Source organism: Nicotiana tabacum, chromosome 12 (assembly GCF_000715075.1).
Source record: "Nicotiana tabacum cultivar K326 chromosome 12, ASM71507v2, whole genome shotgun sequence".
Classification (NCBI taxonomy): domain Eukaryota; kingdom Viridiplantae; phylum Streptophyta; class Magnoliopsida; order Solanales; family Solanaceae; genus Nicotiana; species Nicotiana tabacum.
In genome coordinates, this window is record NC_134091.1 from 123,742,284 (window position 1) to 123,759,194 (window position 16,911).

General features: G+C 40.1%; 1 protein-coding gene across 1 annotated transcript; it reads right to left on the minus strand.

Moving 5' to 3' along the window:
• Nucleotides 1–15,604: 15,604 nt before the first annotated feature.
• LOC107826546 (photosystem I reaction center subunit V, chloroplastic-like) lies at nucleotides 15,605–16,250 on the minus strand. Its single transcript, XM_016653533.2, has one exon. It carries the CDS (start codon nucleotides 16,160–16,162, stop codon nucleotides 15,719–15,721), a length of 444 nt encoding a protein of 147 aa, XP_016509019.2. The 5' UTR covers nucleotides 16,163–16,250; the 3' UTR covers nucleotides 15,605–15,718.
• Nucleotides 16,251–16,911: the final 661 nt, after the last annotated feature.

Genomic DNA, 16,911 nt, shown 5'->3' on the forward strand with positions numbered 1-16,911 from the left:
CTGGCAATGAATTTGTCCTCAAACTGCACTGTGATATGCAGTGCCCTGTTGTGACTTAGTCCTTCTGGTGGCAGCTCATCTTCATGAAAAGTGATCTTGTGGATTTCCAACACTTCCCCTACCATGTTGGCAATTTCTCCACTGGTGATGTTATTGGGTACATAGGCTTCATTCAACACCTTCATCAAGGCATTCCTATGCGCCTTAGAGTTTTACAGCAGTGATAAAATGGATATTTGAGCAGGGGTTTTGTTCAGATGATCAACCACAGAATATTCTCTCGCCTGCACCTTTCTCCAAAGATCATATGGGCCAGTCTCAATGACAAGCAGCTTAGAGACGGCTTCTTTGCTTGTTCCTCCCAAATGCTCGAGTGTATAAACCCTACCATCTCTGGTCATGCCTTGCGCTGCACCTATTTCTTTCATTTTTGCCTTTCCTTTCCTTGTTGCTTCCGCAACATAGTCCCAAGGTATAGCATTAGACTTAAAAAACGGTGTAGGTGCCACCATCACGGTGAAGGGTATTGTTACTTCAACCTCAAACGGAGTTGGTGCGGCTACCTCAACTTCAATCGGTGTCTGAGTTTGTACCATGATAGGTGTGAGAGTGACTGGAGATCTTTTAGGATTATCCCCTTCTCGAATGAGTCCAATTGACCCCTCTGAGTCCCATTCTTAATCGGTCTCTATCACATTTACCCCTTCACCCATGTGATCCGGGAGAGGATTGTTATGGACATTGGGTGCATCCTCTTTTGCCTGTATGACATTGGTGTTAATTAATGTATGAATCTTATCCTTCAAAGTACGACACTCATCAATAGTATGACCCTTCATGCCTGAGTGATAGGCATATGTCTTATTTGGGTTAATCCACTGGGAAGAGTTTTCCATAGCAACGACGGGAATGGGAGTGACATAACCGGCAGCCTTTAGCCTCTCGTATAGTTGCTCTATGGGTTCAACAATTGGAGTGTATTGTCTGGGTGGTCTGCGATCGAAGTTCGGTCTTGGATTTTTGTAATTTTACTGGGCTAGTGGTGAGTGGTAGTATGCCGGTTGGGTATTATAGGTATGGTAAGTGGAGGCAGGTTGTTGGTATTGGGGAGGTGAAGGCTGATATGTGGGTAGAGGTGTTGGGTATGTGAAAGGAGACTTCGGACCTTGGGCTACCATTACTGCACCCACTTCTTTCTTCTTAGAGACACCTCCCGACTGCAAAGCTTTATTTGTGGCCTGAGTGCTTCGAAATTCGTCACCATTCCACTTTTGATCCCTTCTTCTATTCTCTCTCCCAGCTTGATGATGTCAGAGAACATATGGTTTTCAATAACCATCAACCTTTCATAGTATTGTGGGTCTTGAGCTCTGACGAAGAACTTATTCATCTGTTCTTCTTCCAGTGTTGGCCTTACTTTTGCAGCTTCAGACCTCCACCGAGTAGCATACTCATAGAAAGTTTCCGTTGGCTTCTTCTTGAGATTTTGAATGTAGAAAATATCTGGTGCGTTTTCTATGTTAAACCTGAATCGATCCATGAAATATGATATCATGCTCACCCAATTAACCCATTTCTTTGGGTTATGACTGATGTACCAAGACATGACGTCTCCGGTAAGGCTCCTCATGAACAGCTTCATGCGTTTCTTTCATCCTTGCCAACTCCTACAAGCTTGTCACAATACATTCTCAAGTACAACTTCAGATCACCAGTCCCATCGAACATTTCGAACTTAGGAGGTTTGTAACCTTCTGGCAGTTCTACATCTGGCTGAATACACAAATCTTTATAATTCAAACCCTCAATGCATTTGCCCCCTTCGACACTTTGAACTCTGCCAGTAAGTTTCTTGAGTTCTTTTGCCATGTTCTTGATGAGCAAGTCCTTCTCGGCAGATTCGGGTATGTATAGGGTATATTGTGGGGTGTGGGGTACGGTTTCCACATATATGGGATTTCTTTGGTGAACTCTAAGAATTTGGGCATAAGGGTGGTCATTGGTTAAGTTTTGGGGATCAGGGGTAGGTTGTGGTACGTTATGAGGAGTGTGATAAGTGGTGGTTTATGGATATTGAGTCAGGTGGTGATGGTGTTGTGGAGGGGTAGGTACTGGTGGAGGGTTGTGGTTCTGAGGAGGTGTGGCGTATTGATGTGGTGCGGGAGGATTCGATGGTGGGTTTTGATTCTGCGTATTTTGGGCAGGTGCCGGGTTTTGGACATTTGTGTTTTGTTGGTTGATATCAGGGAAGTTTAGGGTGAGGGAAAGGTTTGCCAAGTTTTGGACCTGCTCATGTTCCCCTTGTAGCTCTAGTATTTTCTGTTCCGGGCGTAGGACCAATTCATTCTATGCTAGGGTACTCCGACCATCCGGCGTTTCAACATTTTCTGCATTGTCCTTTCTAATACCACTTAAATCGTCCATCTTTCCTTTCCCTTTGCTTCTGCCTTTAGGATCACTTGGTGGAGGAGGAGGTGGAAGACCTCTGGATCTAGTGTAATATGCGGATGATGCTAGTATGCACGAACTAACCTTGGGGAATGGGAATAAAGAAAAGAAAAGAAAAACAAAAAGGTATCCAAGTCAATAAGGAATATTGAAAGAATGCTTGCAATATTGAACATGCTTTGCAAAATCATGTAACAGATTCGTGTCCTAATTTGGAGGACCTCGTTGTGCCCGAGGTAGGCCTAAGCGACACATCGACTTGGAGAAAATTGATTCCAATAATTGTGTCATTTCATTAATACGAAAATGAATCAGATCCTTACTAAAACGACAATAATAAGAAAATTACTAATGGCATTTGCCTTATTACAATCGAAATCTAAAACTAAGCTAAAACGTAGTAAAGAAAGTAAAGAACATCATTTCCTAATCTACTTGGCCCCAGAGGGACCTTCTCCATGCTTGGCCTTCTTGGATCCATCAATCAAGTTCCCCAGGCCGCGCATGTCCAATAGTAGGTAAGCCCTTGCTAGATGCCATCCCTCATTGCCTTCCGTATTTTGACAATCTGAGAGCCTCTTCCTCATTTTCCCCTCAAGTTACATTAACCCTTGCTCCAAATATTCCAATCTTTCTGTTAATTTAGTAGAAATTTCCTTCCATTCGTTGATTGCTTCTATATCCACTTTGTGTTGTTCCAAATGCCTAGCTTCAGACTCGAAAACCCTCTTGCGCAACATCCTATACTTGACTTGTGCTTCAGCCGCGTCATCTATAACCCTATTTTTTAGATTAATCCTTGGCTTGACATCTCCCGCTATATCATCTACCAACCATGATGGGTAGAAGTATACATGGCCGACATGATACCCGTCTGGCTCGATAGTGTCTTTCTCCACAATGACCTTTTGATTCCACATATGTTGTGCCTCGAACTTGAACGGAATGATGTTCTCTTTAAAGTCTGCTTTGTAATGGACCATGTTGGAAACCCGAGGTATAACCTGCTTTCTTCCCATTTGCCTCATTGCCCTTATAGGAGCATAAAGATAGATAACTCTTAACCCGATCAGCACTAAATGAGTGGTTTCTCTTGACTTGATGATGAACTCGCTTCTAGGGAAATATTCGAACATCCAATGTACCTTTTCGTCATCCAAATTGATGACGAAGCGTACCCAGCTCACAACACTTCTAGGTTGCGCGAACCTATCTAGGATAAAAGTCATTCTTTTTGGATGATGGTAGGCTATGTAGTCATACAATGGTTGTCACAGAAGCTCCTGACGATATTCACCTCTCTGGAAATGTTCTAATAACCAAACCTGCAGCAACACATTACATCCCTCGAAGTGCCTATACCCCTGCTTGCATCGATCTAGAGCTTGGTACATTTCGGCCAAGATTATGGGGATGATAGTGTAAGTTTGTCCCTCAATTCCTTCCATTAGAGTCCTAGCGACCATGGCTAAGCGAGTGTGGATCTTCCCCCCTTTCATCGGAAATATCAGCAACCCCAAGAAACAGACAATGAACACAAAAACTCGGCGGTGTGTCCAACCCAAAGAAGTAATGGCAAGTTTATCATGGTGAAGGAGATATGACTTGCTATGCCCATAACATTCATAAAGGAATTAAAATGGTATGTATGACTTTTTCAGACAGAGTAACTCATCATTTTTCTTGAAACCCATCATTTTCAAAAAACCGCGGGGAGTGCGATTTTCTGGTACTAATAAATACGGACTATCCCATGGCAGCCTAGCGAAACCTCATATTTCCTCTAAGAGAGAAGTCATTTCTACATCACCAAAGCAGAAGATAGCTCTTTTCTCATCCCAAAACATAGTGGAGGCCTCAATCAATGACCTGTTTGGCCGAATGTCCAATAAGGAAGGTAAATTACCAAGGACCCTTTTTATATGATTCTTGTCACTAGGTGAAAAGTTCTTCCACCAATCAAGCAACAAAGGTGGGATGTTTTGGACCATGCCGAACCTGGGGACTTCGTGCTTCATTTTCTACAAACAAATAGAATTAGCCCTTTCCCCCTTCAGATTCGACTATTTACACACTAATGATCAACATATTGGCCTATTTTCTCCAAGTAATGCACATAACGTGACGGTGTCCATTGGGATTGTGAAAATCCCGTCGGACTTTAGACAAGGCTTATCTTAGCGAGCTATCACGTTAGCAACGTTCTAACCCGCACTAGATTTAACATGATACGTGTACATTTAATGTTGGAGTGAGGTTTCTAGAATGGCCTAGACTGGTACTCCCAAGTGGAAAACTTGAGAGGGAAAGGCACGGGACCGTCGACTGTACCGTTGATCGACTAGTCTACCACAAATAAGCCTTTTCAATTTAAAAGGGGAATTTTGGAAGAGCGCGGACACTCATCAAGCGCCACTATGTTGATAATTGGCACGAGTGGAGTATGATGTGGAGCATGCTTTATGCAAAAATAATAACACATTTCCAAGTATTTGCATGATAAATATGTAAAAAGCAGTAAATACAGTATTAAGGTAAAACATGAAAAACATAAAAGAAAGACAAAGGAAGAAGTTAGTCCGTGGAATATATGCGAGAATGTAATAAGGGAGTAGGGATGGGAGAGGCATGATATAGCTAATGAAGAGCAGTTAGAGCAATTAAGGGCGAATAGGGAAAGAGATGTACACATTATAACGAATTTAAGTAAATAAAGGTGGAGAAGAGAAGGGATGTGCATGTTATAACGGGTTTAAACAAGTAAAGGTGAACGGGAAAGGGATGTGCATGTAATAGCAAAATTTACCAAATAAAGATGGAAAAGGAATGTGCGTTTTATTCCACATAAGCCAAGTTCATTATGATAAGAGCCTAAGTTTCCTCAGCAGAGTCACCATGTTGTCGCGCCCCTTTTTTTCTCGCAAAATCGGGCTTCGACACGTGACAACTCTTTTAAGGAGGTATTAAAAGAGGAGAGTCGCCACCTAACAATTTTTAAGGTATGTTAGGGCACCTATTTTGCAAATGACTCTACTTTAACTAGTCAACGCCACTAAAGATCGGGTAAGGGCTCAAGTTACCTCAAAGAGAAGGTGTTAGGCACTCCTCGAGGTCCATAACTGTGGGTCTCGACCAAACTTAAATTATATGGATTAGTCTATGTGATCAAATAAGCAAAGAGAGAACAAAATCTAAGAATTTTATTACAAAGAGATCTTGAATAGGGAGGTGCAACTATTTTTCCGTTCTAATAGGGAGGGGGTCCTAAGTTTTTTAGCCTAAAGGATCACTCCATGCAACATAAATAATATTTTGCAACCCCCTTAAGATAGGGTGTTACTCATATTATCCAGCGGGCACAGGCTATCATCTCCTGCTACCCGATTACTATGTTAAAGTCATTTACCTAAAAGCATTTAATTCAATTCTAAGTCGTACCCTACGCGTGCACTAACCGTCCCATATCTATGGTCCATGAGGTATTGGACCTCTATTTGGGTGGTTCTAGACTTTACTTAGGCTGCTCAAAATAATAAAACTAGGCGACATACAAAACAAATTGGACTTCATGTAGGGACATTTAAGGGCTCAAGTTAGCCTCCACACTTAAACAACAAATGCACGCGAAACAGGTTCTCACATTAGGCGTTAGACAACTTCGAAACTGAGGCAAATTAAAGCCATTAAGCCCTATAGACATGGTTTCTATGTGACCTTGGATTCAAACGTGCATGTAGTCTTAGATGCAAGGTGCCACTTTAAATTTATGGATATGATTTCCAAACAACGATACAGTTTAGGGGTATCTAGTATTGCAATTACAAGTTATAAGTGATTAAGCCTATAGACATGATCTCTAGGTGATTTACGCAGTGGTTGGCAGTGATAACCATTAGAAATACTCCGAATTACTCAGTTTGATCCTATGGGCATGCTTTATAATAGTGGCACGGCTAAGCAATGAAACAATGTTTGGAAAGTTCAGCATTAACACTTTAAAGCGAGTAGTAATACCCTATAGGCAGGATTTCCAACGATTAATGACTGTAGCTGATATTTTTTATACTTAGCCCCTATAAGCATGTTTTCTAGGTGAGCAATATGATAACAATAGCAAATCAACCAATTAAGGTCCTATAAGCAGGTATCTAATGAATATGCTGCAGTTATGCAAATTGAAAGAATGATCATCGACATTTTTAGTTCCTGTAGGCATGTTGTCTAGCAGTAGACTTAGGAATAAATAAAATACTTATGCTTTGATAGTAGGCAAGTTGTGTGAGTGTGTGATTTTTCTAATAGCATGATTTCTACCAGTGCACATGGAAATTGAATGGCATATATATAGCAGGTTTGACAACAAGTAGACCATACGAACCCTATAGGCGTGTTTTCTACCCTTTCTTGGAGTATATCCATTTCCCCGATTTCACTAACACCCCCAATTATTTATTATAAAATTATTAGAGACCCAATAATGAATGTAATTACAACATATTATACAAGCAATAGTAGTAGGCCTATAGCAGGCCCAAAAGGAGATACCTAGTGTTTTCTGGGCCTTCAACAAATGCTTTCTTCACAAATAGCTTGCCCAGATCCCAACATGGGCTATATTCATCAGCACAGCCCAGAAACTATAGAGGAACTCAAACCAAACCAAACAGCCACAGATTGATCATATGACCCAAACATTGAATCACACAGAAACCACTTAAACAACCCAATTTACATAGTCAGCAGATAGAATGAGGAAAGAACTGAGTGTCAGAGATAGCTAAGGTCTCAGTAGTAAAGAGGGTGGCCAAAGAACCCCAAATCCTAGTGCGTCAGAGTTCACAAGGGTCTCAAATGGACCCCGAGCAGTGTTCAACTAGGGAGGTCAATAGAGAAAGTCTTAGTGTCCTTGGCTTTCAGCTGGCCAAAGAGTGATAGATTCAGAATAGTGTAGGCAACAAATGAGAGTGAGAGAACAATGGTTAAGGGACAGAATTTGAAGAGATGCACTTATATTTAGAAATAAGACATAGAAAAGTTGTCTAAAATACATAACATGCTAGTTGAGAAGGTCAACAAGACTTAGAGGCAGATGGCTATTACAGGTTCAACACTTAGCAAGAGATAACACATTGGTAGAAAGCACAATGAGAGTTAGAGGAGAAGCAAATTTCCTGAGATCACAAGGTTAACATACAAAGGTGCATAATACCAAAAAGGTCTAGGTAGGGCACTAACTTAAAGGGTTAAAGCCTAAAGGTCCAAATCATGCTGAATATCCTCCATAACACCAGAAAGCAGACATGCCAATTTATCACTAAGACAAACAGTCTCAAATATTGTAAGGAAACACAGATTAAGATAGTCATTCTAAAGTTTCAAATAATCACTAAAGGGGTAAGGAATTGAGGAAGCCAAAGACATGCTGAGTAACACAATAGCAGGGGAGCAAGTCATAGATTATAACACATTATAGATGTGAGGCAGTCATTGCAGGAATTCAAAGTAGAGTAGGAAAGCAAACTCATGTCAAACAGTAATGTAGACATTCAAGTACCAATACATTAGGCTAAATGAACTTAAGAGAGTCTAAATTATTCAGGTGAAGCATATTCAAATAACATATCTCAAAAAACTGGAGATTTTAAGTAAAAGGCCAAATGCTAAAGAGGTTCAAATCAAAATACGAGTGCAATGTTAGTAAATTTACACGTAGAGATGGTATAAGAGCACATTTAGGTCATGAAATTCAGAGGGGTGAATATGCAGGACATGAACACAGAAGAATGAAATAGTAAAGCCAAGAGACTTACCAGTTATCAGTTGAATAAACAAACAACAAGAAAGAAAAAATTCCACAGTGCTCTAAATGTCAACAAAGAGCAAGAACCCAGATTCTTGGTGCGTCAGAGTTCCCAAGGGCTTCAAATGAACCCCGGGCAGTGCTCGCACTAAGAAAAGTTGAAAATCAAATCTCGGTGGCCTTGGCTTTCAGCCGGCCAAGAATCTGAGTGTATAACAAGAGAATAAGAGAACAATAGAGTAATCGCTTCGATTTTTAGTGAATCTGGGTGATTCAAAGTCTGTCTCAAAGGGGAAATGGGAGGTTTATATAGTAGAAGGAATCAAGCAAACAAACAAGTAAAACAATCAATCAAACATAAAGATAGAAAGAAAGTACCATATGTTATCAGTAATGGAATGGATAAAAGGAAAAGTATAAAATTTCGAACCCTAATTCGACAGAAATCAAGGAATCGACCAAAGGTTTTTGGTGAATCGGCTTATATCGTCTTGCCATGAATGTATATAGACGGAATAATGATCAGAATCAAAGGTTCAAACCACTTTGGTTCCATCTCAGGAGGTCTTGCTTGCCAAACTTAGGCAAGCACCTAAGTAACACCACAAACGGACGACCAGTACCAAAGGGCTTCAAACATGGTAAAAATATAATGGTCGAATCCCATTATCAGTGGGATTAGGAGAGGGAATTAAGGGGAGGCGGCTAGGGTTCTTTAGAAGAGAGAAGGGGAGGTTAAGAGTGTTTAGGGGCGGCGGGTTAGAGGGGAATGGGTTAGGGTTTCAGGTCTAGGGTAATTAAAAATGGTGGTGTGATTGTAGACCGTTGATCTTGAAATATCAACAGTCGAGATTAAGGGATAAGCGGGACGGGTCATTTGGAACGGGTATCAACCGAGTTAATTACTGGGGTCATTTGGATTGGGCATTGGGGGGTTGGTCCAGAGATTTGGGGCTTGTTTGGTCCGAAAATTGGCTCAAAATTTGGGCCAGCCTTTAAATAAGAAATTAAGGAAAAATATTTTAATAAAATAGTTAAATAAATTATAAAAATATTGTTTATGTAAATTAATACCTTAAAACAATAGTATAAGATTATAAAAATGTAACATATTATTTTGACCCTGAATAAAATGACAAATGTAATACAATTGTAAAATATAGGCTATTATTGTGAGATTGTACAAATAGCCTGAAAATACTAATATAATTATAAAAAATAGAGTAAAATACCATAAGCAAATATTATAGATGCAAAATAAGGATTTAGGTAATTGAGTCATCACAAAATAATTTGAAGGAATAATTAATAATTATTCAAGCAATTTAAATACAAAAAATCAATTTAAAAGCTCTAAAAATTATTGAAAATGATAGAAGATGCTCATAAATCTTGTAAATTAAATAATGATGCAAGTTAATGTTTTGAAAGCATATACGCTTATTTGCAAAAAATATGAGGGCAAAATTGGGTATCAACAAATCCTAGGGAGTTTAGATTCCACCTTGTCTTGTTGACAAACTAGACAGGTGCGCACGTATACCTCGATGTCGTCCCGCATCTGAGGCCAGTAGTAAGACGACTCAATCAGGGCCAATGTGCGTTTTTTCCCTGGATGACCTACCCAGGTAGTGTTATGACCCTCTTTCAGTACAATTGTAAAATATAGGCTATTATTGCGAGATTGTACAAATAGCCTGAAAATACTAATATAATTATAAAAAATAGAGTAAAATACCATAAGCAAATATTATAGATGCAAAATAAGGATTTAGGTAATTGAGTCATCACAAAATAATTTGAAGGAATAATTAATAATTATTCAAGCAATTTAAATACAAAAAATCAATTTAAAAGCTCTAAAAATTATTGAAAATGATAGAAGATGCTCATAAATCTTGTAAATTAAATAATGATGCAAGTTAATGTTTTGAAAGCATATACGCTTATTTGCAAAAAATATGAGGGCAAAATTGGGTATCAACAAACCCTAGGGAGTTTAGATTCCACCTTGTCTTGTTGACAAACTAGACAGGTGCGCACGTATACCTCGATGTCGTCCCGCATCTGAGGCCAGTAGTAAGACGACTCAATCAGGGCCAATGTGCGTTTTTTCCCTGGATGACCTACCCAGGTAGTGTTATGACCCTCTTTCAGCAGCGTACGCCTGAGATTTGCCCACTTGGGCACGTACACCCTTTTGCTAGTGGTGTATAGGAGACCGTCTTCTTCCCAAAATCTTTGATTCTTGCCTTGACTGGCCAAGGTAAGAAGTTTCTTTGCTACGGGTTCATGTTGCATGCCCTCTTTGATGGTCTCGATAATGCCACTACTTGCTGAGCTAACAAAGGTTGTCAGCACTATTTTGCGACTTAAAGCATCGGCTACCACGTTAGCTTTCCCTGGTTTGTATTCCACGGTGTAGTCAAACTTGTCTAGGAAATCTTGCCAACGAGCCTGATTGGCGGATAGCTTCTTCTGGTTCTGGAAGTAGCTAGTTGCGACGTTGTCGGTCTTGACAATAAAATGAGCCCCCAACAAGTAGTGACGCCATGTCCTTAGGCGGTGGACTATGACCGTCATTTCCTTCTCCTGGATAGTGTAACGCCTCTCGGCATCGTTCAGCTTTCGACTCTCGAATGTTATAGGATGGCCTTCTTGCATCAATACTCCTCCTATAGCAAAGTAAGACGCATCGGTCTGAACTTCAAAAACTTTAGAGAAATTAGGTAGGGCCAATACGGGCTCCTTGGTGATGGCTGCCTTAAGTTTTTCAAATGCCTCCTGGCATATGTAGCTCCATTTCCACTCCTTGTCCTTCTTCATCAAGTCAGTGAGTGGGGATGCAGTAGCCGAGTAACCGAAGATGAATCTCCGATAATAGTTGGCTAAGACTATGAAGGACCGAAGTCTCGGTACCTTCGTTGGAGCTTCCTTGTTCTGGATAGCTTCCACCTTGTCTCTATCCATCCGGATTTCCCCATGGCTGATGGTATGCCCGAGGAACTATACTATGGGTTGTGCGAAGCTGCACTTCTCACGTTTTACGCATAGATCGTTCTCCCTTAGTACCTTGAATACCCTGCGAAGGTGATCCGCATGGTCTTCCATGTTGTTTTTGTAAACCACAATGCCATCTAAATAGATGACAACAAACTGATCTAAAAAGGGATGGAACAATTTGTTCATCAACATACAGAATATTACAGGAGCATTGGTCAACCCAAATGGCATTACCAACCATTCAAAAGCCCCATAGCGTGTGACGTAAGTTATTTTGGGCTCATCTCTGTCGGCGATCCGCACTTGATAGTAGCTCTTCCTCAGGTCCATCTTAGTGCATACCTTGGCCTGCCCCAAGTGGTCAAATAAATCAGCAATCAGAGGGATGGGGTACTTGTTCTTCACGGTGACCTTGTTAAGGGCCCGATAATCAATACACAAGTGCATGGTCCCTCCTTCTTCTTCTGAAATAAGATATGAGCTCCGTAAGATGCCTTGGATGGACGGATATGGCCAGCCTTTAGCAACACCTTGAGTTGCTTCCTCAATTCCTCTAATTCTGGGGGTTTCATGCGATAAGGCGACATGGAAGGTGGCTTTGCCCCTGGAACAAGTTCGATATAATGATCAACATCCCTTCGTAGTGGCAATTGTTTGGGAAGTTCCTCCGGCATCACATCCTTATTATTTTCAAGGACTTGCTCAATGCAAGGAGGCAATAATACTGCCTCAAGGGAGTTCTCGACGATTCGCGTCAAGGTTGCAAGAAATATTGGTTCCCTTTTCTTAAAACCTTTCACAAGTTGCATCGCGGACAGATGCATTCCATTTTGTGGCACCCGAAAAAGGGGCATAATGCACGAGCCTCCGGGATCGCTTATATAAAGCTGGTTGAGACGCGATGAGATAAGCGCATTGATCTCATACCAGAAATCCAATCCCAATATGATATCAAATACGTTCATGGGGGCAACGGTGAAGTCCGTCAATCCCTGCCAGCCTCCTAAAGCAATGTGCATGTTAGGATCAAAGCCATGAACGGTAGTGGGGAGGGCATTGACGGTCTTCAACAGCGTGTCGCTGGATACAAAAACAAGTCCAAGATCCCTAGCTCGTTCCTCTGTCACAAAATTATGTGTCGCATTTGTGTCCACCATGATGTGCACGTCTTTGCCGTTCATCTTGGCATCGACAAATAATGATTCACGCGTCCTCACACGAGGTGGTTAGGAAGCAATAGCGGCAAGGGTCATGTGGTTGATTAAGGCTATATGATTGAACAAGCCCACAACTTTGTTCTTCCATTATCCCGCACCATTAGCTGGTGCTCCATGCTCCTCGGGTTGCTTGCCAGTTGGCGCAGCTGTTTGTCTTTGCTGCTGGTGGGCTACAACTATTGCTTCTAGTTTGCTCAGTGTAGGGCAAAATCGAGCAACATGAGAAGAGTCTCCGCAAAGGTAGCAAACATCCCTTTGAGCACCTCATCTCTTCTTCTCCTCATAATTCTTGTGGAAGTGGGAAGAGTGGTTGTGGTTGCCTCTGTTCTCGTTGCTCCGGTTAGGAACATATTTGCCTTTACCTCGATGGGTGTCCGTCTTGGGAGCAGCAGCAGCTTGGCTCCAGTTGTTATTTCCCTTAGACGCTCCGGTCCGGAAATCTGACAATGATTCGGCTATTACAATAGCCTCATCTACGGTGTCGATATGTCGCCTTTGCAACTCTTGTTTGGCCCAATTCTGCAGGCCATCCAAGAAACTGAACAATAGATCCTCACTGGTCAAGTTGGGGATCTGAAGGGTAAGTTTGGTGAACTCCTTCACGTACTCACGGATGGAGGATGTTTGCCTAAGCTCCCTTAACTGTCGGCAAGCCTCGTGCACTACATTTTAAGGGTAAAATTGTTATTTTAGCTCCTCTTTGAACTGCTTCCATGTATTAATGGAGCATGTTCCTTTCTCCATATCTGCCTTCTTCCTCCTCCATCAAAGCATGGTGGTGTCATCCAGGTACATGACTGTCATTCGGATCTTGGCAGCATCACTTGCTATGCTCATATGTTCAAAATAAGCATCTAATTGCCACAAGAAGTTTTCCACGTCTTGAGTGCTTCTTTCACCCCGAAATTCTTTGGGTTTAGGAGCCTCAATACGAGTTTCTCGAACAGTGAAGGGACTACACCCGCTGGCTCCTGTGGTCTCCTCTAGACGCAGTTTTAAAGCCTTAACTTCTGCCTGCAGGGCAAACAAAGCCTCAGTGAGCTTGAGTTCAAGGTTGGTTAGCCCTTCGTCTTGCTCCTGAATGTTCCCTTTGACTTCGCCAAGTCCATCAAGGGCAAATGATTCAAGGGAACATAAATTGTTTTCGGCGGCGACAATACGACGGTGCAAGGCCGTCAGACCAGTTTCTACCAAAACCACCCTCTCATCGAGAGTTATAGTTTCTGAAGTTTTGGGTTCCACGTAGGATAGAAACTCGCTATCGAGTGGTGGAGATGCGTCTCTGACCCTACTTTTGTCGCGCTTCCTGGCCATACCTCTCTGTACTTCTAAGTTCTCTTCAACGTGGGTTTCTTCTACGTTGCTATGTGAGTTCTTAGCCATGTAAGAACCTAAGCTCTGATACCAATTGTCACGGGGGCGATTTTTCAAAGGCAGCGTGGGATAACCCTATGAGCAAAATCGCTATCTAAGGCTTTAGTCCTAAAACAATGAACAACACAAATGGCAAACACACGAAACAAGCAAGAAAGCACTGAAAGAAAGAGACTAAGATATGGGAGGCAAGTGCCATTTTCTGTTGTATTTATCAATTATCTGTTGCTTACAAAGAATGAGCCTAATGACTATTTATAGAAATCAAAATGGCTATACAAGGGGAGTGGTTGGCAGGGCTGGCAAGGCTGGCAAGCAGCCTGGTGCATTCCAGCCTGGCAAAGTTGGCAAGCTGCCTGGTGCATTCCAGCATGGCAAAGCTGGAAAGTCAGCTTAGAGGGATCCTGCTGTCAACCATGGCCCAGAATATCAAAGATGCTCTTTCACTTTCGGCTGTTTGTCCCTTGGTGTGCTGACTTTCGGCCAAAGATACTTTTTGATGGCATCTCATGATTTTCGTGAGGCCTCAAGTGTTTTCCCACTGATGGTTGTCCGAGATTTGAGCTCGGGTAAGCCTCGTCGTCACTGGAATTGCGGAAAATTAATAGGTGTGATGGCGGGGCGGTGCACTAGGCAACTTTCTCGCTGATTAATAACTTAGTAGCAATGGTTATGCAGATATTATTTTTCTGTATTACCAAATATCATATTATTTCAAACGAAAATTTATGTTAGAATTATTTTTAGTAATGAGCTCTTCATAGAGATTATAATACACATATTATTATACGGTAAACACAATTACACGATATAGAGATACAATTATGTGGTGATTTATAATAAAGGAACTACAATGCAAGAATTGCGTACCAAGTCTTGAACCCGTTCTACTAATTAATGGATGTATAAGTTCTATTTAAACAAAAATTTAAAATTTTATTAAAAGTCTTACGATATAAGACACCCATGATTTTCAGTTTTACTTAATTGCAAAGTTACTAATTAGTCTGTGGTACTTTTACTGATACACATATTCTTCTTTTAAGTTCTATCACTCTTAAAATAATATGGAGGTCCCTACATGAGTTATACATATATTATTATAATAACCTAAATGATAATTAAACATTATGTTATTAATGCATAGCTTTATGTCGGATTTATTTTTTCTTATGCAGAAAACCGATCTCTCACGACTTACTCCAAAGATTGCAGTCCCCTACTCTGAAAAGTGAAAATAATCCAACAAATGTGCTAAAGAAAGGTATAAAAGGGCAGCCCGGAACATAACACATTCTATTTCATGCAATAGAAATCATTTTTCAACAATTAGTATTTTCAATTCTATACAACAAAATGAAACAAATAAACACATATGTTAGCTCGTCAACAGAATTAAAATTGAAGTCGCTGCATTACAAACAAGGCTTATTATATAATCGATGGAAGAGAAATCCACAAGATAACCTCTCTCTTTTACTATTATTTTTAACTAAAGTTAGAGGTAAAAGTTACTCAAGATTAATTATAGGGATAGCCAAAAATTGGAACGAGTTTAGTTTCGAGATAATGTTAAGAAAATGGACAATAAACATAACTCAACTTCAAACGCTAACGAATGAGGTCAGGGCTGGAGCTAACTCTTTCGTTACGGATTCGGCTGAACCCAATAGTTTTGGTCCAAGTATTTGTCTTAAGAAAATTATTGAATATGTATAAATTATTAATTTATAACTCATTAACTTTAAAAAAAACTAAAATCTTGAACAAAGAAATGAAAGTTTGTACTTTGTAGTCATAATTTTGCCACTATACAAGCTTATGCTACTGCATTACAAACAAGGAAATAGAAATCAACAAGAAGACTCTTTCTCTTTCAACCAAAGAATTTAGGATCATATCCATTGCTAGAAGTGGCAAGAATATAGTAAGCAACAATATGACCAATTGAGCCCCAAGCAAGAACATCAACTATGTTGAAACCAACAGGGTCATTAGATTTAAGCAGACTAACATATTCTTTAGCTCTGGAATCACCAGCTTCAAAATGGCTCACTCCATTTTGCTCAGGCAACCCTTGTTTGGCCACATTCTCTCTTTGGAAATTGAAGAAAACAAATCTTCCCAAGAAAAGTGATAGTCCTGTGCTCAAGCTAATAACAAGAGATGTGTTGAGCTCGGCTTTAACACCAAGATTGCATCTTTTCTTCATGGGTTTGTAGGAATTGACCTTAGTGTTGAGAAAAACACAAGAATCAGTTGGTTTGTTGAGAGGTCTTAGACCTTGAAATGTTGGTGTAGAGAACAAAGAAGAAGCCATGATTACAGCAGAGTTTTTTTTGGAGAAGAGGAATTGATCTTTAATTTGGATATTGGAAATTGGAAAAGTTCAAAGATGAGGTTTATACTCACTAAAGGCTTTGGGAGAAAAGAGATAGATTTTGTGAGGATGGGAATGAGGCAAAGAAAGATTTTGGATGGTGAGTTGGCTTTGCTTCATTGGTTTTTCTTGGATCACAGATTCTTGCCCCAAACATAATCTCTTCACTTTCCATAAACATTTACACAGTCGGATCTTTTAAACAATCAGGTTGTAAGTTTATCATAGATAAATTTCTATGAGAAACATTACTGCTCCCTCCGTTCATTTTTACTTGACACGTTTTGATTTGTATAATTTACCATGCTACCCATATTAATTGATGCATATTTTATTGGATTTGAAAAAATGATTTAAAATGAATAATAAATATCGTAGGTATAACAGGAAAATCTTGATATGCGTAAAGTGACAAGTAAAAATAAAAATCTATTTTTAATATACATGTCAAGTAAAAGTAAACGGAGGGAGTAGATATTTTGATAGAAATAGTAACTAACCTGCTAAAATAAGTTAAACTATATTAAGTGTTAAAGAATATCTAGATTGTTACTGTATATAACTTAAATCCTAAAGTAATATGTGAAACCAAATGAACATAAGGATACTCAGAGAGAAATTGATTACTAGTAAAAATTTTCATTTAAAAAATTCGATCTAAAAGATAGTAGGTGCGACAAGGGGTGGCA